At 36.9% G+C, this 24,719-nt stretch overlaps 1 protein-coding gene across 1 annotated transcript in view; it reads left to right on the top strand.

The window, feature by feature from the left end:
• The window catches only part of RPAP2 (RNA polymerase II associated protein 2), a 91,700-nt gene that overhangs the window by 34,845 nt on the left and 32,136 nt on the right, over positions 1-24,719 (top strand). The window contains exons 10-11 of the mRNA XM_084873419.1: positions 683-763; positions 13,424-13,492. Coding sequence (XP_084729545.1) covers positions 683-763; positions 13,424-13,492 — 150 coding nt within the window. The remainder of the gene's footprint in view (positions 1-682; positions 764-13,423; positions 13,493-24,719) is intronic.

The following is a 24,719-nucleotide window of genomic DNA, read 5'->3' as shown; positions in this document are numbered from 1 at the left end:
GTCAAAGAATATCCACATTTATTTATTTATTTATTTATTTATTTATTTATTTTTAAATATATTTTATTGATTTTTTTACAGAGAAGAAGAGAGAGGGATAGAGAGTTAGAAACATCGATGAGAGAGAATCATGGATCAGCTGCCTCTTGCACACCCCCTACTAGGGATGTGCCCGCAACCAAGGTACATGCCCTTGACTGGAATTGAACCTGGGACTTTTCAGTCCACAGGCTGACGCTCTATCCGCTGAGCCAAACCGGTTTCAGCAGAATATCGACATTTAAAATGTTAGTGTATATGTTGTCACCTTGCTCTCTAGAAATATACCAATTTTTACTCTCACTTGGAGGGTATTTCCTCTTGCCTAGTATTCTTTCCATTTGGCTTAATGTTTGAAAGTAAAGAGATAAGAAAACTAGAGACAAGAATATAGATAGCAGCCAAAATAATATTTTTGTATTTCATAGCCTCACACTGTAGCATAGACTACAAAGTTGAGTGTGGGGTTATTACAAAATATAATATTTCCTTATAACTTCTTACCAGTTATAATCTAGCTTAACTGCCTTCACCTAAGTGCCATTATTACTTATGGAAAATCCAGACTTAGGCAAGTTCCACCCCAAAAAATCTATATAATTAAATTATATTTTAAAAGAAATATAATGTGTTTTTTTTTCAGATTGCCTGGACTTTTGGGGCCTCTTCAGATTACATTAGGAGATATTTATACACAACTTAAAAATCTTGTTCGAACTTTCAGGTTGGTGTTAATATTATTATTATTTTTCAGTATTTTAACTATAATGATATTGCCTTGCAGAAACCATAGGTAGAGCTACTGACTCTCGATTCCAATAATTGCAGGCTGTTGTTGTTCCTTGTGATTAAACCCCTATCCCAGTGGTTGGCAAACTCATTAGTCAGCAGAGCGGCAAACTGTGGCTCGCGAGCTGCATTTTGCCAACCACTGACCTAAGGCATGAAAAAAGTAAGTGACTTACCTATAGTGTCTTAAATCTAAATATAGTGTCTATTTTCTCTACCACTAAACAATATTACTTTGGTGTTTTATTAAATGCAATCCTTCATTTGCTCACACAGTGAGATATTTAGCTTTGACTAGTTTATTTATAGAATAGCTTAAACTATGGAGGAAAATTATATTATAACCCAAAGGTTGCTACTAATCTTGGATTTTAGTGAATTAGTAAATACATATTATCAATAGATGACCAGCACTGTGCTAGACACATGGGTAATACAAAAGAAGCATCATACAATATTAAATTAGCCATCCTTGAAGAAAAACTCTCCCGCGAGAAGATAAGATAAACACAGTGAACAGTACAAACAGTAATAATTTAATATTGAATTGTGTAGAACAGAAAGAAAGAATAGAGAATATTGTGAAGTAGAGCACTTGGGATTTTTCTAAAACTGTCAATGTAAAAATATTCAACCAACCTAAGACTAGGTTCTCTAAGAAGCATAAAGATAGGCCATTAAATACCTAATAGTACAGATGTACCAAATAGCCAGATACCACTAACATAAAATGAACTTTTAGGGTAGAAGAATCATTTCATCCAAAAAAAATCAATTATCATTGTGGTTTATTGTTGTCAACAGTAATAGGAAGACTTGAAAAGTTTAAGATTATAGTGCAGGAATAATTTCTTCACTGTAAGCTGTTAGATTTCTACTGCAATCACTATACTGTACATCAGAAATACCAAATAGACAACTTTCAATATGCACATTTAATAACATCACTAACCTTTTTGTGTGCCACAAAATAGTTCAAAAAAACATTTTTCAGCTCGGTATTTACTAGAAGGAGCTAGGATTCAGTTTAGGCAAATCTCAAAAATTCATCTTCAAATACAGAAAAGGATCATGTATTAAATTTTACATTTTATGTGTTTAGCCTTCATAGACTCAAGACTTTAGGAGTTATCTTAAGACATTCTTATAGGTTTTTATTTTGAAATTTGACCCAAAAATTTGGTGTACCTCAGTTTTCTCTAATAGTTTGGCCTTAACATCTTTTATTATTTTGATTAGAAATTATATTTGGATTATTAATCTGTTGTTTATATAATTTATATATAGTATCCAACTCTTGGTATTTTGAGGTGATATTTTTAAGTCATCTTTTTCTGAAAAGATTTATGACTTAAATGGAAGTAACTAAAATTTAAATACAGCTCTTTTAATGTTATTTTCTTTAATATATATATAAATGTTAGTACATAATACAACTCTGCAAAGATTGAATTATTATTAAATCTAATTATTATGTTACATTATTTGAATTTTTATAAAAAAATTAAAGATACATGTTATTGAGAAAGTAATCTATTAAATATATTAATCCTATTGAGTAGCCATCTATTTTGCTAAATAATTGAAATATTTTACTATTTTATACATAAAATTAACTTTGCAAACATCATTAATTACTGCAGCATTTTATTCTGCTATTGATAACACAAACATGTAAGGACATTTCACTTCATTTCATCTAGAATGTTTATATCTGAAAGTGAATGTTCAGGTAATAACAGTAAATCTGAATGATGTGATTGTTCTCATTACTGAGATTGTTAGATATCAAGGAAGCTACACAATCACAAGATCACTGATCACATACAAGTTTAGGAATGCCACAAGTGATGCTCAAATTGGCTTAGGCCTTTGGAATACTTATTAAATGCCTTGTCAAAAAGAGTTTGGGCCAAATACCAAGACTAAAGCAGAACTTCTCTGTATCCCTATTAGTGATGAAGAGAGAGATAACTTGCTTTTTTAGATGCTCTCTCATACCTATCACAGAACCATGCGTCCAAAAACAGGGAGAGGGCTGTTTTTCAACTGTCTGCATTGGTGATAAAGTTCGAATAGATACATACAATATGGAAGCACTGAAGGTTAGGTTTCACTTAGGATTTCCAGGAAGTGAATATCATTAACAGAAAGGTTAGCTGAGGGGAGATAAAGACTGGATGCCCTGTTTCATTGATTTTAAAAGGATCTCCCATTCAGTTTCTTACAGTGTTTATTTACTCATTGTTCTGAATAAACTGGTAAAGTCACTGAAGACATATCAGAAGAGATATTAGAATAATACCTTTGATCTTATATTACAAATACTAAGTCTGTACTTCATTTTTTTATTCCACCCACTAAGGATAGTTTAAGTAGCAATTTGATTTAGTTAAACTGTATTTTCTAGAGCTATCTTTCTATAGATCTAATTGGATAGCTTGTATTTTTAAACTGCTTTCAAGTTCTCAGCACTTACTAGAAACCCACTGGAAAAAAATGTTAGACTTCTACTGCAAGATTGACCCATTATTACTACAATATACTCTAGGAATTTAGGTATTTTGAGTTAGAAACCACTGTCCAGGATGTTATTTTTGGTCTTTTGTTAATAATGTTTAGCCCATGTCAATCCTGTGGTCATTACTCACTGTGTGCCGGGTTGTCCTTGGCACTTTACATATATTATCTCATTTAATGTCTGAAAATAGTGATATTATCCCATTTTACAGATGAGGGAAAAGAGATTCAGGAATCTCAAGTCATACAACTAATAGTTGGATTTAGACCCCAAGTCAAAGTTAAGAGGATAAATCTTAAATGTTCTCACCATAAAAAAAAAGGATAACTATATGTGAGGTAATTAATATATTAATTAGCTTGGCTATAATAATAATAATTTCACAATATAACATAAGCTGTATACCTTAAATGTATACAATTATTCTGCATCATTTACACCTTAGTAAAACTGGAAGGAGAGTGCGAGAATTAAAAAGAAATCTACCATTTGTTGTCTTGGTAGTCATTGGTATCAAAGATGTAAAAACAAAATAGTTATTTCACTTATCATCTCTCTATACCCCAAATAATAACTCTACTTAAGAGGGTTCTGTTATGAAACTAAGTCTTCTGTGACACCTAAGCTGCCAAAACCACAGGCACAGTGTTCATCAGTCCTGTGAGAAGACTTCAAATGTCATATTTCTTTTATATTTATAAACTATTATTATTTTTTGTTAATCCTCGCCCAATGATATTTTTCCATTGATTTTTAGAGAGAATGGAAGGCAGAGAAAGAGAAACATCAATGTGAGAGAGACACATCAATTGGTTGCCTCCCGCATACACTCCAGCTGGGCCAGGGATCGAACCTGTGACCCTTTGGTATGAGGGATGACGCTCTAACCACTGAGCAGGCTGGCCGGGCTATAAACTGTTGTTTTATCACCTTTTTTCCTGTCATTACTATTGTGTAAGTTCTTTCAAGTTAATTTGCATGAAATTAAAGCCTAGCTAAATGATATGTCTGTAGTTTGCTACAAAATTATCCAGATTAAGGGATATTGAATATGAGGTTGTATAGATAAAATATGGTTGGTCACGAGTTGATAATTCTCAAAGTAGTGCTGAGTATATGGGAGTGTATTTTATATTCTCTCTACTTTTATATGTTTTTCATTAAAAGTTTGGGAGAAATAAGCCCCCAAAGCATTATTTTGGTGTAGGGTTGTTATAAAAATCTTGATGTTAATTTATTACCTGCAGGTAAAAATTGCTTAGCCTTTGCTGTTTTTTAGAACAATGTTGGTTACTTAGACGAGTACCGAATGACCTCTGGTAAAATAACTCATTTGGGATCTTGAGATTCTGGCAGGACGACTTCAGCAAGTATGTGACTATTCGTAGGCTAGGGCTTATAAGTGAAGTCTAAAAAAAGGCCATATTGATGACAGAAGCTAGTATTGAGACATCTTTTCAGTCAATACTTTCATTGGAAAAGAGTTGACATAAATAACCATATCCTTCTCTTTGAAATGATAATCAATAATAGGAACTTGTAGAACAGTGATTCTCAAGCCAGTTGTGCATCAGAATTACCTGGGGATCTTTTAACCATTCCAGATGTCTGGCTCCATCTCTGCAGATTGAATTTCCTTTAGTTAGGGTTGGGCTAGGACATTAATATTTTTTTCCAGTTTTTTATTTTATTTTAAGAAAAACAATTTTAAATATAATAATGTTGCATGCAATAAACATTAATATCTCAAGAAAAACTATTTTAAATATGATAATGTTGCATGCAATAAATATCAATTATTTAAGAAAAATTACCTTACATATAATATTACATTCAATAAACATTAATATTTCAAGAATACAAGGATTTTAAATATAGAAATATCAGAACTCTATTAACATAATATAATATCACAAAAGTTATAGGAAATGTTAAAAATCTGCCAATAACAGGATTACTTCTATTATATTCTAGAATATTTCCCCCCCTCTGGCTCTGTTTTTGTTCATCAGTTTATGTTGTTCATTATATTCCACAAATGAGTGAGATCATAATATATTTATCTTTCTCCAACAGCTTATTTCACCTAGCATGATGTTTTTAAAGTCTATTTTGTCGGATATGAGTATTGCTACTCCAGCTTTTTTTTTCCTTTCCATTTGCATGGAAAAATTTTTTCCATCCTTCACTTTCATCCTGTGTGTGTCTTTTGTTTTGAGGTTAGGTCTCTTGTAGACAGCACATAGTAGGGTCATGTTTTTTTTTATCCATTCAGCTACCCTACACCTTTTGATTGGAGCATTTGATCGACTTACATTTAGGGTTATTATTGAGAGGTACTTATTTATAGCCACTTTAATTCTGTATGGCTAGTTTTCTCTCTGTGTTTCTTTTTCTCAGCAATTCCTTACAGCAATCTCTTTGGCATTTCTTGTAATGCTGGCTTAGTGGTGGTGAACTCCTTTAGCCTTTTTTTTTTTTTTTTTTTTTTTTTTTTGTCTGAAAAGCTCTTTATTTGACCATCTATTTTGAATGATAGCCTTGCTGGATATAGTAAATTTGGTCTCAGATCCTTGCTTTCCACTAACGTGAATACTTCATGACATTCCCTCTGACCTGTAGAGTTGCTGATGAGAAATCAGGTGTCAGCCTTATGGGTAATCTTTTGTAGGTAACAGTTTTCTTTTTTCGTGCTGTCTTTAAGATTTTGTCTTTAGTTTTTGGCATTTTAATTATGTTGTGTTTGGGTGTGGGTCTGTTTGGGTTCTTCTTGTGTGGGGTTCTCTGTACCTCCTGAACTTGTGTAACTTTTTTCTTTACCATGTTAGGGAAATTTTCTACCATTATTTCTTCAAACACCTTTTCTATCCCTTTCTCCCTTTCTGCCTCTTCTGGCACACCTACTATTCTAATATTGTTACATTTCACATTGTCCCACAGCTCTCAAACTGTCCTGTTTTTTAATTTTTTTCTTCTTTTTGGTTCTCTAATTGAGTGATATTTTCAACTCTGTCTTCTAATTCACTGGTTCAATCCTCAGCTTCCACTAACCTGCTATGTATTCCTTCCAATGTATTCTTTATTTGTGTTATGTCATTCTTTATCTCCGACTGTTCTTTTTTCATAGTTACTATGTCTTTTTTTTTTTTATACTGTTGAGTATTTTTAACAGCATTACTCTGAACTCTGTTTCAGATAAATTTCTTATCTCTGCTTCATTTATCTCTTCTTTTGGAGAATTTGCTAGTTCTTTCATTTGGGGGTTGTTTCTTTGTTTTCTCATTTTGGTTGTCTATTTGGGTTTGTGACTTCTGTTTTAGGTAGGTCCTCTATACCTCTCAATATCTAATGCAGGATAGTGTTAAAGGCTGTTTCTGATTCATTGGGTCAGGCAAAGACTCAAAGCCTCCAGAGACCATCTCTGTCTACAGACTGATAGGATTCTGACTTGAATTGCCCCCAGGCAATTGTCCTCAGGTGTGGCAGGAGTTTTTCAACAGGTGGGGCATTTGCTTCTGCCTAGAGGCTAATTGTTACTTTTAATCTCTTAAGTGGCCTCAGGGCAAGGTTTTTCCCAATAGGGTGTATCAACTGTCTCCCCCAGGCAAGGCAAATGTCAATGTGGGCAAGATGTTCTCTGCTGCCCAAGGGAATGGACTCAGCCTAGGAAACTTGGGGTGCCTGCCTTCTTAGCTCTATTCCCTGAGTCCCCAGTCTTGAGTTATGCTCTCACAGCTCCAGTCCACTTCACCCTCCTTCTGCCAGAGCACAAGGTGGGTGGCTCCACAGGGAATTATTGTGCATTGGCCCTTTTAAGAGGGTGTCCAACTTTCAGCTGCCACTCCCTGGCAGACAGCATCCCACTGCTTTTCATAGCTAGACTAGAGACTCAGTGCACGAAATTCATGCACAGGGGCAGGGAAGTGTCCCTCAGCCCAGCCTGTACCCTCTCCAATCTGGAACCCCTCAAGGAAGGTCCTACTGGGATTGGGCCTTAATGGGCAGTCGGACATCCCTCTCACAATCCAGGACTGCTCACTCCCAACTGCTTGCCTTCCTTCCTGATTGCCCTTAACTGCTTCTGCCTGCCAGCCTGATCACCCCTAACCACTCCCATGCCAGCCTGACTGATGTCTAACTGTTCCCTTGCCAGCCTGTTTGCCCCCAACTTCCCTCCTCTGCTGGCCTGGTCACCCCTAACTGCCCTCCCCTGCAGGGTTGATTGCCTCCAACTGCCCTTCCTTGCAGGCCTGGTGCCTCCCAACTGCCCTCTCCTGCTCACCATCTTGTGGTGGCCATCTTGTGTCCACATAGGGGCAGGATCTTTGACCACACGAGGGCAGCTATATTGTGTGTTGGAATGATAGTCAATCTGCATATTATTCTTTTATTAGATAGGATAGAGGCCTGGTGCATGGGGTGGGGGCCCGCTGGTTTGCCCTGAAAGGTGTCCTGGATCAGGGTGGGGGTTCCCTTAGTAGGGGTGTCGAACTCAATCAGAGAAGGGGCCAAAATCTAAAATCCAGCCTAAATCGCAGGCCGAATGGTTTACTGAACAGTCATAAACTGACAGCGGAGTGCAGTGATGACAGCGCGGTGCGGGCCACATTGCAAGGCCTGGCGGGCTGGATTTGGCCTGCGGGCCTTGTGTTTGACACATGTGCCTTAGAGCATTGGGCAGCCTGGGCTAGGAGCTTGTGGTGGTTTGCAGGATGGCCACACCCCCTAGCGACCCAAGCGGAAGCTCTCCTATCTGGAATTTATTTACCTTCTACAATTGAAATTTTGTATCCTGAAGTGGAGCCAAGCCTCCTGCTCACTCCATTTGGATTGGTTTACCTTCTATAATTGAAACTTTGTAACATTGAGTGGAGGCTTAGGACAGCAAGGGCAGACAGAAAGCTTGGCTTCCCCCATTGCCTGGGAAACCCAAGTCTCCCTCCTGCTCTCTGTGGGTGTAGCCATCTGGGTTGGGTTTATTTGCTTACTGGCTTTGAATGGCTGGTGGGTGTAGTAGAGTGGTGGTTAATTTGCATATTACTCTTTTATTAGGTAGGCTGTTATGTGGGTACCCCCCTCAGTTTGGTGCTCTCTGCTGAGGAGCCCAGCTCGGGGATTGGATCCCAGAGTTCTCAGTGGCACCTCTCCTCCTCCCACAGCTGAGATAGCTCTCCGAGACTTCAGTTGCTATCTGTGGGTGCCCAGCCAGCCCTTTCCACCCGCCCTCCTACCAGTCTCTATGTGGTCTCCACCTTCAATCCTTGAGTATCAGAGTTCTCTCTTTTGAGTTTTCTATTGATTATTTGGAAGCCTTTCCATATTTAAGTTGTAATTCCAGGTTGTTGCTGGAAGCATGCCCATGCAGTATCCTCCTACTCGACGCCTGAACATTAGTATTTTTTTTAAAAGCTCCCTAGGTGATTCCTATGTGCAGCCAGAGTTGAAAGCCTGTTATAACTTAAACATCAAACAGCTTTTTCAGCTCTTTGAAGAATCTTTCCCCAGTGACTAGAGCTGTCCTTTCCACTGAATTGCATCACAGTCATTTATCCGGAATGTTATATTGATTTACCTGTCATAGTAGTTCCATCTGAAGTTGTTCAGTAATAGTTCACTGTCCTCCGTGTTGACTCAAGAGACTTTTCTAAGTCAGATTTGAATTAAAATTACATTTTGACACAAAAGTTATTTTTAAATCTCATCAGTGATAAATCAAGCCTTTTTCCTAATGTTTGTATTGAATTTTAAATTATATTTTGAAACCGTGCTTTTTAAATGCTTTATATCAAATATTCCTATTTTCATATTGCAATTATTACTCAGACAATAATAAATATATTTAGCGTCTGTGCTTGAAATTATTTGACTTAGTAAAAGGAAAAATATGAGAGCAAATAAAATTTTTTGAGTCTGCCACTTGAAGTATTTAAAGTGAAAGCAAAGACCTTGTCATGCTTTCCTTGGTGCCTGAAATGGAGTAGATTAGATAAAGCAGGTACACAATACATTTTTGCTGAATGAATAAAGAAATTCATTAAATCTTAAATTTGTTTTAATTTTAGATGTTTGGATTCTACTTAACTGTATTTGCCTTCCCCCCCCCCCCCCACATGCTTATTCTTTAACCTTTTATGGTTATGTGCTAGATTCTGTTTTGCTACCAATGAAGCAGTGAACAAAACACAAAAGTTCCTTCTCTCATGGAACTAATCTAATAAAAAGGATATGTAAATTTTTAAAAACAATATGTATATTATTATTATGTGGTGATATGTCCTATCCCCTTTCCCAGTTCATTCTCCTCCCTTTCCCCTAAGAAGGAGAAGGGGATAGTACTGACGAGGGAAGAAGTCATTTTAAATAGGTTGGTCAGGGAATACCTCATTGAGAAGATGCCATTTGTATAAAGATCTAAGAGGTGGTGAAAGAGCAAACCATGCTACTATCTATGAAAATACAACAGATCAGAAACAGAAGGTACAAAGGCTCTGGAGCAGGAGCAGGCCTGGTGTATTCACAGAACATTAAGGATGCTGATGAGGCTGAAGAAATGAGCAGAGGCAAAGCTACAAAGAGATACAGTCAAACAAATATAGGATGGGAGTGGGTATGGTACAGATTATACAGACCTTGTAGCCATGGTCATTCTTTTACTTTTACTCTGAGATGGAGAACAGTTGGTGGATTTGGAACAGAGGAATGACAATACCTGATACATTTTTAACAGCAGCACTCTGGCTGATAACTTCAGAATTAAAATAGATGGGCAGAGGCAGAAAGACCTTTTAGGATGCTGTTTTGGTCATCTAAACAAGAAATGATATGGACCAAGATGAAAGGAGTGGAGGTAATAAGTAATCGGATTCTTTTTGAAGATAGAACCATCAGGACTTGATGGCTTATTTGACATAGGACATGAAGGGAGACAAGTTTAAGCACGAGAATTTTGACTTGAGCAACTGGATTGGGCAGCTATTTACTGGGATGGAGCTGTCTGCAGAAGGACCAGTTTGTAGGGGGAAAATGAGGAATTCGGTCTGGGCTGTATTATGTTTAGAGAAGCCTATTTTACATTCAAGTGGAAATGTCAAGTAGACCATTAAATACAGAAGTCTGGAATTCAAGGAAAAGGCCCAGGCTGGAGATAATAAATTTGAGAATTGTCAGCACATAGTTTTTGTTTGTTTGTTTTTTAAATGTCCATGTGCGTTTTATTAATAAAAACTAACAGTGCCACGTTAAATAAGTCAAACAATTGAAGTCTCTTTATATTCCATAAAATATTACAGAAAAGTTTATTTGTGTTTCAATAAAAAGGCTTGTTTTAGAACAGGCAGCTAACAGCAACTGTGCAGTTAATGGTTCTTTGTTGATAAATTTTAAAAGAAGGTACTGCCTGTCCTGAAATCCCTTTTTCTTAAAAAAAGAAAAAACTAGTATTAAAAATGATTGGCAAATTTTGAGTTAAAAAACTGTGAAAACATTCTCTATATTTAATTTCAACTTTATAATAGATTATAGGAAGATGTTTAAGAAATAAATACAACATTTGTTTCAGTATAGCACATAGTTATTTAATATTTAAAGCTATGAGATTAAATGGCATCACTAAGGGAATGAGCATAAATAGAGGAGACCAGAGACCCAAGGGCAGAGACCCTGGGCAAACCAAAATTAAAAGGTCTGGGAAGGCATTCAGGGCACATGACCTCATTGTAGGGGGTGCAGGAGGCAGTCAATCAATGATTCTCTCTCATCATTGATGTTTCTATCTCTCTCTCCCTCTGTTTTCCTCTCTGAAATCAATAAAAATAATATATATTTTTTAAAAAGAGGTCTGGGAGAGAATGCTAGTGAGAGAGAGGGAAATCAGGCAATTGGAAACCAACTGAAGAAAGTGTTCCAAGGAGAAGGGAGTGATCAACTGTGTCAAATGCTGCTGATAGAGTAAGAGGACTCAGAGATGTCAGTTGAATTTGGCAACGTGGACGTCTTTTGTACACTTAATCCTCATAAAAAAAACAAAAACCCTGGGATAGGTAGTACATTGTTCCTATTTTACTAAATTAAAAAAAAGTTTTACATCTGTTGAGTGTGACCAGGGTAAAACACTACTAAGTGATTGATATGTGTACTGAGTCCATGTCTGTCAAACCTTTTAGCCACTATACTGTATTTTTTATATCATCTAGAATTTTTAAAATTTTGTAAAACATTTTAACTATTGAAAAAAAATTCAGATTAACAAAGATATACATATTCTCTACTCAGAATTAATGGATTATATAGTATTTTGTAACATTTTATTTAGATGTACACCTTATTATCAACATTCCTACAGTTGGTAAATCTAAATTGACAACATCATTATCACCTAGTGATTTTGTATATTCTATGGGTTTGGACAAATGTATGATGACATGTATCAATCATTATAGTATCATAGAGTATTTTCACTGCCCTAAAAATTCTGAATTCCACCTATTCATCTATCCCTCTCCAACCCACTCCCCATCCCTTTCTCCCCCAAGGCAACTACTGATCTTTTTACTATCTTGATGGTTTTACCTTTTTCAAGAATGTGGTATTATTAGAATCATACAGTATGTAGCCTTTTCAGAGTGGCTTCTTTCACTTTGGTAATATGCATATAAAGTACCTCCATGTCTTTTCTTGGTTTGATAACTCACTTTTTTATCACAGCTGAATAATGTTTCCTTGTCTAGATATACCACAATTTATTCATTCACTTACTGAAAGTCTCTTGGTTATCTCCAAGTTTTGGCAATTATGAATAAAACTTGTGTAAATGTTGTGTGTAGGTTTTTGTATAGACATGATTTTTTTACGTCTTTGAGTAAATACCAAGGAGCGTGATTGTGTATCATATGGTAGAAGTATGTTTACTTGGTGAGAAACCTCCAATCTGTCTTCCAAAGTGGCTGTACCATTTGCATTCCCCACAGCAATGTATGAGAGTTCCTTTTGCTCCACATGCTTATCAGCATTTGGTTTTGTCAATGTTCAGGATTTTAGCCATTCTAATGGGTATATAGTGTTAACTTGTTTTAAATTGCATTTCTCTGATGGCATATAATACGGAGCCATCTGTCATTTGTTTATCTTTGGTGAAGTGTCTATTAAGGTGTTTGGCCCATTTTTTTAATTGGGCTGTTTGTTTTCTTATTGTTACATGTTAAGCATTCTTTGTATATTTTAGATAACATCCTTTTATCAGGTATTATTGGCTGGTTTTTCCTGATTGATTGATACTATTTTTTATTTAGAGCAATCTTTTTAAATGCTTTCTGAGAAACTAAGGTAATTATAACATTTTGTTGTCATCAACTGCTAAGTGGTAGAATTTACTGCTGATTTTTTAAAACTTAAGGTTTTTTTTAATAGAAACCTTGCCTTAAAATGTATTAAGTGAATGCTCATTTCTGTATATTATGGAGTATAACATCCCTTAATTGACTACTGGCAACCTAGCATGAGGTAGAAAGGCACAAAAGATGAATTAAAATTAAAATAAAAAATTGTTTACCTTGTTAGCTTTAATAAAACGTTTGGGGAAAACATAAAGCATATGTTTATAGGGATGTGTGTATTTTAATAAACCATGCCATTTAGTTTCCCATGTTGTTCCTTTATTTCCATTATGTGTAATAGTATTATTGTTATAAATACATAATTGTAGGACTGGAATATTTTCTTTTGAGATGGTCATTATTAGATAGTGAATATCAAGCTATATTATTATGCTACTAGAGGCCCAGTGTATGAATTTGTGCACGGGTGGAGTCTGGCCAGGCTGGCGGGAGGGAGGGGCTGTGGGCAGTTGGCCAGCCAACCCTGCCCGCTGGTAGAACTCCCAATTGAACTCCTGATCGAACTCCCGATCAAGGGAACAATTTGCATATTAGCATTTTATTATATAGGATTGACTCTTATCAAGTCGAACAAGAATAAAAAAAAATAGTGCTCTTTGACACAGGATGTCATATTTCTGACTTTTCCATAAATAGAAAAATATAACAATCCTTTGGTAAATTTTATCTTACTATCTTTCAGATTAACAAATAGAAATATTATACACAAACCTGCAGAATGGACCTTAATTGCTATGGTGTTGCTGACATTGTAAGTACTCTTTCAGATTTTAACTAAATACTAAATAAAAAGAACATTGATTAGGGAAAAACAGAGTTGTTCATTGATTTTGTAAACATCCTTAGAAAATGTTGTACCTCTATTTTGTGTCTTATTTTTATTTCCTTTATAATAAAATAACTTTTATGTAAAGTGATATACTATGTTTTGATAAGTTGTAATCATTCTCTATATTTTAACTGTCTTTTTTCCTGATGGCCTTTTTCTTTGCAAATAACTTATCTTTTGAAAGAGAAAAACATCCCTATGTGGGATATATGCAGAGGTTCCTTTAGTTTCATTTTTAACAGTGTATTTTATTAAAAATAAATGGGACCACATTATTTTAAATCTATATTTGTAATCAAAATATCTAATGCTATTTCATTTTTCTTCAACATATTTTATCATCAATAGTATAATAAAAGTTTCATTTTCAAAATTAATGTGTATCTTTAAAATCAAATATTTAAAGGAACTAAAATAGATACTACACAAGCATATATAAAACATTTAATATTCACTCACCCGTAACCAGTTAACTTCTACGCTTCCAAAACGGAAGCCATCCTTGTGTCTACGGCATACAAAGGGTTAAAGAAATCGCTGGTGGTTTCTTAGGATGTCTTTCAGCAGGGTTAAATCCATCTAGTAAGTGTGTGTTTTTCAGCTTGAATTGCAAAAGTCTTTTTTTTTTTTTTTTGAAGACCATTCATTACTGCATTACTGTTGCTTTTGGTACTTGTTAGGTCATTGAAGCCCATAGGACATTGAATACATACTGGACACTCACAGGTCAAGAAATGTTATGAGCCAGCCTCCCAGCATCTCCAGTGCTGCTTTCTCTTTCTCTTATATTACTTTAGTCAGACATGTTATTGTGGATTTACTGTCCCAAGGAAGGCTGTGCTGGGAGACATTAGGGTAGGCTTCACTGAGCCAGCATTTGTGTCACCCAACCAGATACACCTCACATGATTCATTAAATCAGAACACAGAAAATAACTTTACTTGACTGCCCTGATATAAATTTTTTATGAACCATAAGAACAAATCTTTATCATTTCTACTATTCAGTGTTCCAGTTGAATTGCTTACTTGTGAAACAGATCTTATTAATTTTTTAGAAAGTTCTTTCCATTTTATGAAATTCGTAAATATTTTGGTCACTGGCGGAAAAAAAAATCAGTATCTGCTCACCCACCATATCCGATGCCTGCTAATAAACCCTCAAAGACAACTGTTTAACTGTACTTCTGCAATTCATTATACTGAAGAGGAAGTAACTTCTTTGGTTGACAAGTCAGAGGCCTACGTCCAGCAGTAATCTCAGAATCTTGCTTTCTAAGCCAGTAACTGGAAATATTATCTTATTGAGCAGCTGCTTACTGAGGACACATGTTAAGTCCTACTTCTTTTTGTCTGTCAAACTTTTGCTACATCTCCAAAATGTACAACAAGGAACAAATAAAATGTGGAAAATTAAGTAATAAAGGCAACCATAAAATTTCATGATTTTTCCATACAAAAAATAAACCTCTAATGTTTGATTTTAATAAAGGCATCCATGTGGCAAAAAACACTGAAAGCTTTCCTAGTCCTTTGATGCACTATTTGTCTTTGGATGTAATGTAGGGAACCTCTTATTTCAGGGGGTCAGTGTCTCATAAAAATAGTAACTTACTAGTAATTCAAGAAACAATTAGATGTATTGCATGTTTCACATTGTGCAATCAATCTTGAGGTTGTAGCAGTAAATGCTCTCTTTTTGTCACTTGCCTTGAATCCTTTCATTACTTCCTAACCCTTACAGCTAGATATACCCATCTTCTTTTATTTATTTATTTTTTAATTTTTTTAAAATATATTTTTATTGATTTTTTACAGAGAGGAAGGGAGAGAAATAGAGAGCTAGAAACATCGATGAGAGAGAAACATCGACCAGCTGCCTCTTGCACCCCCTACCGGGGATGTGCCTGCAACCAATGTACATGCCCTTGACCGGAATCGAACCTGGGACTCTTCAGTCCACAGACCAACGCTCTACCACTGAGCCAAACCGGTTTCGGCTACCCATCTTCTTTTAGTCCTTGGTTTTTTTGATACCTATACAACTAAACTACTTTATAGTTAGGACCCTTTATATCTTTTTTTTTTTAATCTTCGGTCACTATAGATACCAAGTCAGATGCCACTTTCTTAGTTTTTGTCTTTCAAATCTTTTCTCATAATTCTAACTTTCACTATAGGCCCTCATTATAAGTTATTATTGATCCTTCCCATTCTGCATTTGCATTCTATATCTTCATTAGCTAAATCTCCTTATGCTTTGGTTGTCATCTTCTAAGACTTCTATCTCCTGTCCCCATATTATTTTATTTCTTATTTCCTCTTTTCTCAGAAAGTCCCCTTTGGCTTTTCATATTTCTCTCCCCCTGCTATTCCCCCACCCCCCAGAGAATGTATGGCTCAACTGAAACCCCTTTCATTCTCAGCTTGTCCTTTTATCACCCTTTTAGAATAAATATTACTATATGAAATGGGGATAAAATTAAAATACATATCTATCTTGTTAAAACTAATCCTATTGACTTCTCTAAAGTATAATTATACTTTATACTGGTACCCCTCTTTCTTCCCATTACAGTTTACAGTTACTTAAGAAAGAACTTCATTGGGGAGATAAAAAGCAGGCATAAGGGCCAGCATTGCATAAAGAGCCTTATACACAGTGAAAAGTAGGGAGATTTTAGACACCCAAAGAGACATACACATACAGAGAAAGAGGGTGATACACTCATATATATTTGTGGAATAGTAACCCAGCCATTCAGCCTTTCAACTTATCACCACTAAGATTGAACATAGGCATACATAGGATTATCCTTTTTAAAAATAATTAGCTTATGATTTTGGAAAACCTTCGCATATACTCTTAAACTTTCAATGGATTTTTTTTTTTTAGTCATTATTTGTAGACATTTCTGGAGTTTATGTTAAAAATAAACTTAAAAGTCTTTATAGCTAGGAAAAAGATTCTGAATGGCAATTGTAGTCACTGAAATGAGTATAATTGTTCAATATTATAACAATGGTACTTTTTTATATATGAAAATTGCAAAGTTTTTTTTTATTACTAGCATTTGTTTAATACATGAAAGCTGTTTTCAAAATTTCTCATGAGAGCTTAGAAAAGGGTACACACAGGGTGGGACAAAAGTAGGCTTATAGTTATGAATACATAAAACAGTTTATGCTTGTATTATTATTTATTAACTAGAGGCCCAGTGCACAAATTTGTGCACAGGTGGGGTCCCTCACCTGGCTGGCGATTGGGGCCATGGGGGTTGCAGAAAGTTGGCGAGGGGAGGGGCTCTAGGATGTTGGCCAAGGGGGGAAGGCGCGGGAGGTTAACCAATAGGGGGGGAGGGGCTGCGGGAGGTTGGCAGGCCTGGGGGAGGGAAAGGCCATGGAGGTTGGCTGTGGTAGTGCACTGACCACCAGGGAGCAGTTCTTGCATTTAGCGTCTGCGCCCTGGTGGTCAGTGTGCATCATAGTGACTGGTCGACCAGTCACTCTGGTCATTTGGTCACAATGGTCACTTAGGCTTTTATATAGAAAGACTAGAGGCCCGGTGCATGAAATTCACGAATGGGGTCGGGGGTCCCTTAGCCCAGCCTGCACCCTCTCACAATCCGTGACTGCTGGCTCCTAACCGCTTACCTGCTTGACTGCCTGACCACCCCTAACCCCTCTGCTTGCCTGCTTGATTGCCCCTAACTACCTCTGCTGGCCAGATCGCCCCTAACTGCCTCTGCCTTGGCCCTGCACCCAGGACCCAGGATCCCCTCCCCCAGCTGGCCGTAGGCACCCAGGACCTTCCCTCCCTCTGGCTGGTCATAGGTACCCAGGGCCTGGGCCAGCTCCGCCTGGGCCACAGCCACAGCCACATGGGAGGGCGGCTTTGCCCGGGTTGGCTGCTGGCACCCGGGACTGCGGGCAGGCAGCTTCTCCCAGTTCCGGCTTTGTCAGGAAGGAGGTCCAGAAGGTCTTCCAGAAGACGATTGATCTAATTAGCATATTACCTTTTTATTAGTATAGATTACTAGAGGCCTGGTTCACAAAATTTGGGCTTTAGGGGGATCCCTCAGCCTAGCCTGCACCCTCTTGCAGTTCGAAAGTCCTAGGGCATGTCCAACTGATGGCTTAGGCCCACTCCTGAGTGGCCCTAAGCCGTCAGTTGGACATCCTTAGCCACTGCCGCTGTGCTCTCCAGCCATGAGCCCGACTTCTGGATGAGCAGCAATTCCCCTGTGGGAGTGCACTGACCACAGGGGGCAGCTCCTGTGTTGAGTGTCTGCTCCCTGGTGGTCAGTGCACATCATAGCAACTCATTGTTCCACCGTTCAGTCAGTTTGCATATTAGCCTTTTATTATATAAGTTATTATATAGGATAGTATTATGTTCCATAAGAACAACTGTAAGCCTACCTTTACCCTACCTTGGATACACTTACATAATTTTATTAATATGTTGCTATACTGGCTCAAGTCTAACTCTTATCGGGCAGCGGGGGGGGGGGGGGGAGTAAACATTTTTAGCAAAACATAATAGTCCAGAAGAAAGAAAGAAAGCTGGGTCTTAAATTTTCACATTTGCATTTTGAAAGTAAATAAGGCCCAGGCAGTTTGGCTCAGTGGATAGAGCATCAGTCTGTGGACTAAAGGGTTTGCAAGTTCAATTTCGGTCAAGGGCACATACGTTGGTTGCAGACCAATTGATGTGTCTCTCTCACATTGATGCTTTTCTCTCTTTGTCTCTCCCCCTCCTTTCCACTCTCTAAAAATCAATGGAAAAGTATCCTCAGGTGAGGATTAACAAAACAAAACAAAGTAAGAGGCGTTTCTATAGCTAATCATATTTTTCTGGTTACTTCCCTTGTGTTTTAACAGATGTATGAACATTTTAAAAAATTTTAACTACAATGTGTAATTTATCAGTACATACTGATGAAAATGTTATATCCATAAAATCTAAGGAAGAAATTGATCAAATTGATATACTTGATCTTTGCACACTCAATGAAATGCAGCTATAAAAAGATATTATGACCCATTCCCACTTCATTTACTTTCATAGGATTTGAATAGCCAGTGGAACTGTAACATTTTTTATATTTATACTATGTATTCAAACCCTAAATAGTTACCAATAACATAGGGAAGCAGTGTACATTTATTTATCGGTAGTAAAGGAATAAATGTCCCTTAAATTCTCTAATTTTTGTTTAATGTTATAGTTAGCAAAGATTCTTAAGAACTCCTTATGCATAGAAGAATATCTATAACTATCGGCCCAGTGCACGAATTCACACACTTTGAAAGGAACTGTGGGCCACAAGGCTGTGGTGGGCACAGAGGCGGGTCTCTGCCCATCCTCCTTGCCCCCACCCAGCCCCTCCCACTGTGGCCCCCCTGTCCCCCCGTTTGCCGGCAGCCACTCCCACATGCTGATGGCACTGGCCCTGCTTGCACCCACTAACAGTGTGGAGCAGTTGGGGCCGGTTCTGGCAGTGGGTGTAAGTGGTGGCTCCAGTGCTGGCAGCAGGGGCAAATGGGGCTGGCACCAGCAGCAGGTGCGAGTGCTGGGCAGGACCACGGCATGTGAGAGCAAAGAATTTTCATTAACCTCCAGAGCCTCGCCCCAATGACAGTGACTAGCACCCCGCCTTGGTCTGACACCTCTGCTCACCTGCTCCACCATCCCACTGCAGCCTGTCATGTTCTGTGCACGCCCCCAGTGGTCAGTGCACATCATAGCGACCAGTTGTTTGGTTGTTCCATAGTTCGGTCTTTTTGTATATTAGGGTCTATGTATAGATATAGCGATAATTGATCCAGTTTTAATTTGTTTTGTTATTTTTTTTAAAATAATTGATTACAGTTCTAACTGGTTTGGCTCAGTGGATAGAGCATTGGCCTATGGACTCAAGGGTCCCAGGATCAGTTCTGGTCAAGGGCATGTACCTTGGTTGTGGGCACATACCCGGTAGTGAGTGTGCAGGCGGCAGCTGATCGATGTTTCTCTCTCATCGATGTTTCTAACTCTCTGTCCTTCTCCCTTCCTCTCTGTAAAAATATCAATAAAATATATTTTAAAAAATTATTGATTACAAGTGCAATAAACCAACTTGATATTTACTGCATAAGCACTTGATTATAGTAGTAATTTTATATCTCAATTGAACTTGATCAAACTTGACTCTGACATACTATATGTTGAAATAATACAAAGCTGAATCTGGTTTTTCCACATATTATTAGGTCTTTTCATAGTCTTGATGCATGATTTTTTCATTAAAAATGTGTATAAATATATATAGTCTGCTATAAACATTTCAGTCTGCTATAAACAACATCTATGTACTCTGCTGTGTAAAGCTAGTTAATGTCTATATATATATATATATATATATATATATATATATATATATTCCCTTTGCTCTTAGTCTTCCCAGTCTTCTTTGATCTTTGTCATTATACTTGAGCCTGTAACACAAGAGGGGACTATGCAGGTGTTGACTTAAAGCTGAGAAGTCTAGAGAGAGGTTCAGGCCAAGGCTGACAGCCCATGAGAAGCCAATGGAGAAGTGTATGGAGAAGCAAGTAGACCAAGCCTGACTTTCTTTGTGTGCAGCCCACATACCAGAAATGGGAATCGGTTTTCTCAAAGACTTCTTATATTTTTTAAATATTTTCTATTATTGATAGTATTACAGATATCTCCATTTCTCTCTCCTTTACTCCCCTCCTCCCAGCCCCTGACTTCTTGTATTTAAATATGTAACTTTTCCACCCAAGTTTAATATGGAACCTATGTAAATAGGCCACTACTTTGTATTTTGATGATCTATGGTTAATTGTAGATAGAAGTATCAAATGTCTCTTAGTGGATTACTATGCAACTGTAAAAAAGAAGGATCTCTTACCTTTTGAGACAGCATGGAGGACCTGGAGAGTATTATGCTAAGCAAAATAAGTCAGAGAAAGACAAGTATCACATGATCTCACCTATATGTGGAACCTAATCAACAAAATAAACAGGAACAAAACAGATCCAGAGCCATTGAAACTTGCAACAGACTGACACGTTTAAGAGGGAAGGAGCAGCCGAAACCGGTTTGGCTCAGTGGTCAAGGGTCGGTCTGCAGACTGAAAGGTCCCAGATTCAATTCCGGTCAAGGGCATGTACCTGGATTTCAGGCACATCTCCAGTAGGGGGTGTGCAAGAGGCAGCTGGTCGATGTTTCTCTCTCATAGACGTTTCTAGCTCTTTATCCCTCTCTCCTTCTCTCTGTAAAAAAATCAATAAAATATATTTAAAAAAAAAAAAAAAAAAAAAAAAAAGAGGGAAGGAGCAAGGGGTGCTAGAAGAGATTAACCAAAGAACTTACTTGCATATATGCATAGCCCATGCACAAACAATAGGGGAAGGCCTGGGGAGGGGGGAGGGGTCAGCTGGAGGGAGTCAAAGGGGTGGTGGTGGGAAGGGACATCTATAATACTTTCAACAATAAAGATTTTTTTTTAATGTCTCTTAATGGGTAGCCAGGGAGAGAGGTACATGTTATGTTCCATGGAAATGATTTGGTTATCTAATGAAGGAGATTAATACTTTGTTTTAGAAAGAATAGAGGGTAGAGAGTGACTTTTGATAGTCAAACATAGATACATGCTATTACTAGTTTTATGACTTTGATGTTCTCTAATGGAAAGCTTTCAAGATCATCTTCAGAAATGTCTGCTTTCATTTTATTTATGTGAACTGTCTGCTTCCTTTGAACTGTGGCCCACTTCCTAGGCAGAGACCATGCAATAGTTGATTCCCCCTAAAAGCTTTGAGAATTCCAGTCATTCAGGGAGTAGCATGTTAGTCCTGGGAAATGGTATTTAAACAAGCTCAACTTAACCATGATCACTAAACACAGCCTTCCCTGGACATGGGCAGCCACTTTAGGTAACCATCATCCAGATAGGCACTCGGGAGAGCTGCTTCCCTAGGGTACAGGCATGAATGGAAAGATGGGACTAAGGCTTTTTGCCTCAGCATATTGTTTTTTATAGCACCCCCCACCCATCACTAATATCCTTGGGAAAATGTGTGAGCACAAAATGAAATATGAAGAGATGGTTCCTTAGAAATTTATTGGTTCTCAAAAGTATTCCAAGGCCTTTCTCTTAACATCCCTATTTAGTTCTGAGTATTTGAAATCATAATAGAAGATCATTGGGAAGAAATTTTATGTTGCCTTATAATTATGAATTTTTTTATATTTAAGTGAATTTTTATTGAGTTATAATTCATATAGCAAAATAAAATATTCAATCCATTGGTTTTTAGTATATTCAGTATACTATATATACAACTATGACCATACTCTGAAACCAGAACATTTCTGTCACCCTAAAAAGATACCTCAGATGTATTAGCTTAGTCCCAATTCCCCTTCCTGCGTCCTCTGGAAACCACTGATCTGTTATAGATTTACCTGTTTGAACAGTTCATGTAGATGGAATCATAATTCGTGGTGTTTTGTTTTTGGCTTCTTTCCCTTGGCATCATGTTTTTCAAGGTTCTTTTATATTGTAGTATATAACAGTACTTCATTTCTTTTTATGACTGACTAATATTCCATTTTATGGGTAATACAGCATTTGATTTATTGGTTGATGGTCATTTGGGTTGTTTCTACCTTTTGAGTGTTATGAATATTTTGGTACAGGTTTTTGTATAAACATATGTTTTCAGAAATACGGGGTCATATGGTAACTCTGTGTTTAACCATTTGAGGAAGTGTTAGACTGTTTTCCACAGTGGCTGCACTGTTTTTAATTTCCACTGGCAATATATAGGGCCCCATGATTGAACTTTAAAGGTCATCACTTCTTGCCTCATACCCACTGTCATAGAGGTTTATATTTGCAATTTTTTTCAAATTTAAATATGCCTATTCTAATTGATTTTAGACTTTCATGGGCTTATAATAACAAATTCTTATGTTGTAGAAATTTCTATTACATATGCAAAATGAGTACCTGTGAGCACCTCCACACATACCGAAATGAAGATAATAGTGTTGAATATGAGACCATATAAGTTAAATGTCTGAACCGTAACTAGTGGTATTTATTTTGGATTCCTCCTTATCCATAACATTCCTTTATTGTTTGCTTTTCTTGCTTGTGTAAATCTTGGATTTATCTTATGGTATATACTATCACGTACTTTTTTCATTGTAAAGTTTATTATTGAGGATTAAACAATACTTAGATTATTTTCAAACTCCCTATATTCATTGTTGAGAATTTGCCCTCAGCCACCAGGGCTATGTGGGAATCCAGATATTTTCTCAAGAAAAAATAATAGCTATTTCCTTTCCCCCCTCAGAATTCCCCATATTTTTGACAATTTTGTAATGTTAGGTGTTTTGTTTTTAACTTTTGGCCACAATACATATTAAAGTTCCCAAGAATCCTCAGCCAAAACATGTGCTCTCCAACTGCCCATCTCAGCAGCAGTGGCGGCAGCACTGTGTCAGTAAATAGCACTTGCCCTTGCAAGTCACAGCCTTGACCTAGGAAGTCAGCTTCCATGTCTACCATGACATCTTCACATCCTGACTGAGCTCACGGAGAGGATGGGAGAGGGCAGGGCAGCCAAGAAGCATGAGCCTTATGGGCACTATTCTCCTCAGCCTCCGTGTTCTGCCCTGTAAGACTGTGAGCAGGCTTTCAATCTTAGAGCGTAGGGAAAAAAGCTGGAGCCACTATTCTGAGAAAATTGTTACACAACAACAGTTATGACAAAAAGCTTTCCAACACTCATCTACAAAGCTCCTCTATAGATCTGTCACAAACAGGATTTAGATATAAAGTTTTAAAGTCCCCACAGCCCAGCCCTTTAAACAAACCTGTGTGTAAATATACCACTACAAAGTGAGTTACAAAGAACCTGTTTCTTTTGAATTAGAAATATCAATGGAAAGCATCCCTGCTTCCTTATTAATAGGTAATCCTAAAGCATTAAATGCAAATATTATCAGGATATAAACCATCTGTTATAACAAAAGCATTTTATTTTATTTGGCTATCCATAGTCTTTTATAATCAAAGTTTTTATCTCAATATTCTACATAATAGTTCTAAAATAGAAAGCCCATAATGGCCTATTTCTTGGTGGTATGTTCTTGTCTACTTTATTTTTCTTAGAAGTTTTTAATAGTAATAGCCTCACATGCCTCTTGGTTTTCAAATTTGGGGACTTTAGGTTTGTGCCTACGATAAAATTAAGAGCAATTTAAATTTATACAAATAATTTTTATCAAGCATTATATTTTTATTAGATGTAATTCCCTAACCCCAGTAACGACCTTAGCTATGCAAAAACCCTAAATTCAGTCGTATTCTGTATAATATCCTGTTTTTTGCCTTGCACAAATTTCTTAACCTCACTATGCTTTATTTTTCTTGTTGGCAAAATGAGGGGTTGAACTAAACCCATGTTAAATCAACTTGGCAGTGTAAATTCAACTTTGAGATGTATAAGTAAGGAGCTTTCAGTAATGTCCACGGCTACTGAGAGAGGCAAGGATGGGAATCTTCCCTAGAGGCAGAGGAGGCTGGGTGGTTTGGTACCTCAGCATTATACTAAAGTGGTGAAGAGCAAAATGAAATATGTAAGTTGATCTTTTAATGTGAAAATATACTTTGAAATATTCTGCTTATAGAATTCTCACCACAATCATGAACCTTTTTTCTCTATTCCACATTATTTTTATTTTTATTCTAGAAATAAACTTATCAATGAATAGAAATGTCTTGAAAGCTATTTATGTGAGTTTTTGATTCTGTGTTCAGATCACATTTAAGGAAATTTTTAAAATAATTCTAAAATGACGTTTTCCTTTTTGGCTTCCTACTTTTTTTCTTATTGATGAAAATATCCCAAAAATTCATTAATACATCTTCTGTTAACTAGGTATGGTAGAGTAACTTGAGTTTCTTCTCTGAAATAATACCATCGAATTGTTAACTAACAGATTAATAAGTACCTTACTTGCAGCGCTGGTTTTTCTTCTAAAGAGTTTATTTGGATTTTTTTTTTCTTTCTTTAATATCATGCCGTGAAAACCATCATAAGTAGTGCCCGTGTATACCA

Source organism: Pipistrellus hanaki (genome assembly GCF_964339955.1).
Source record: "Pipistrellus hanaki genome assembly, chromosome: 2".
Classification (NCBI taxonomy): Eukaryota; Metazoa; Chordata; class Mammalia; order Chiroptera; family Vespertilionidae; genus Pipistrellus; species Pipistrellus hanaki.
Note: the sequence above shows the minus strand (reverse complement) of the source record. Positions and strands in the feature narration are given on the sequence as shown.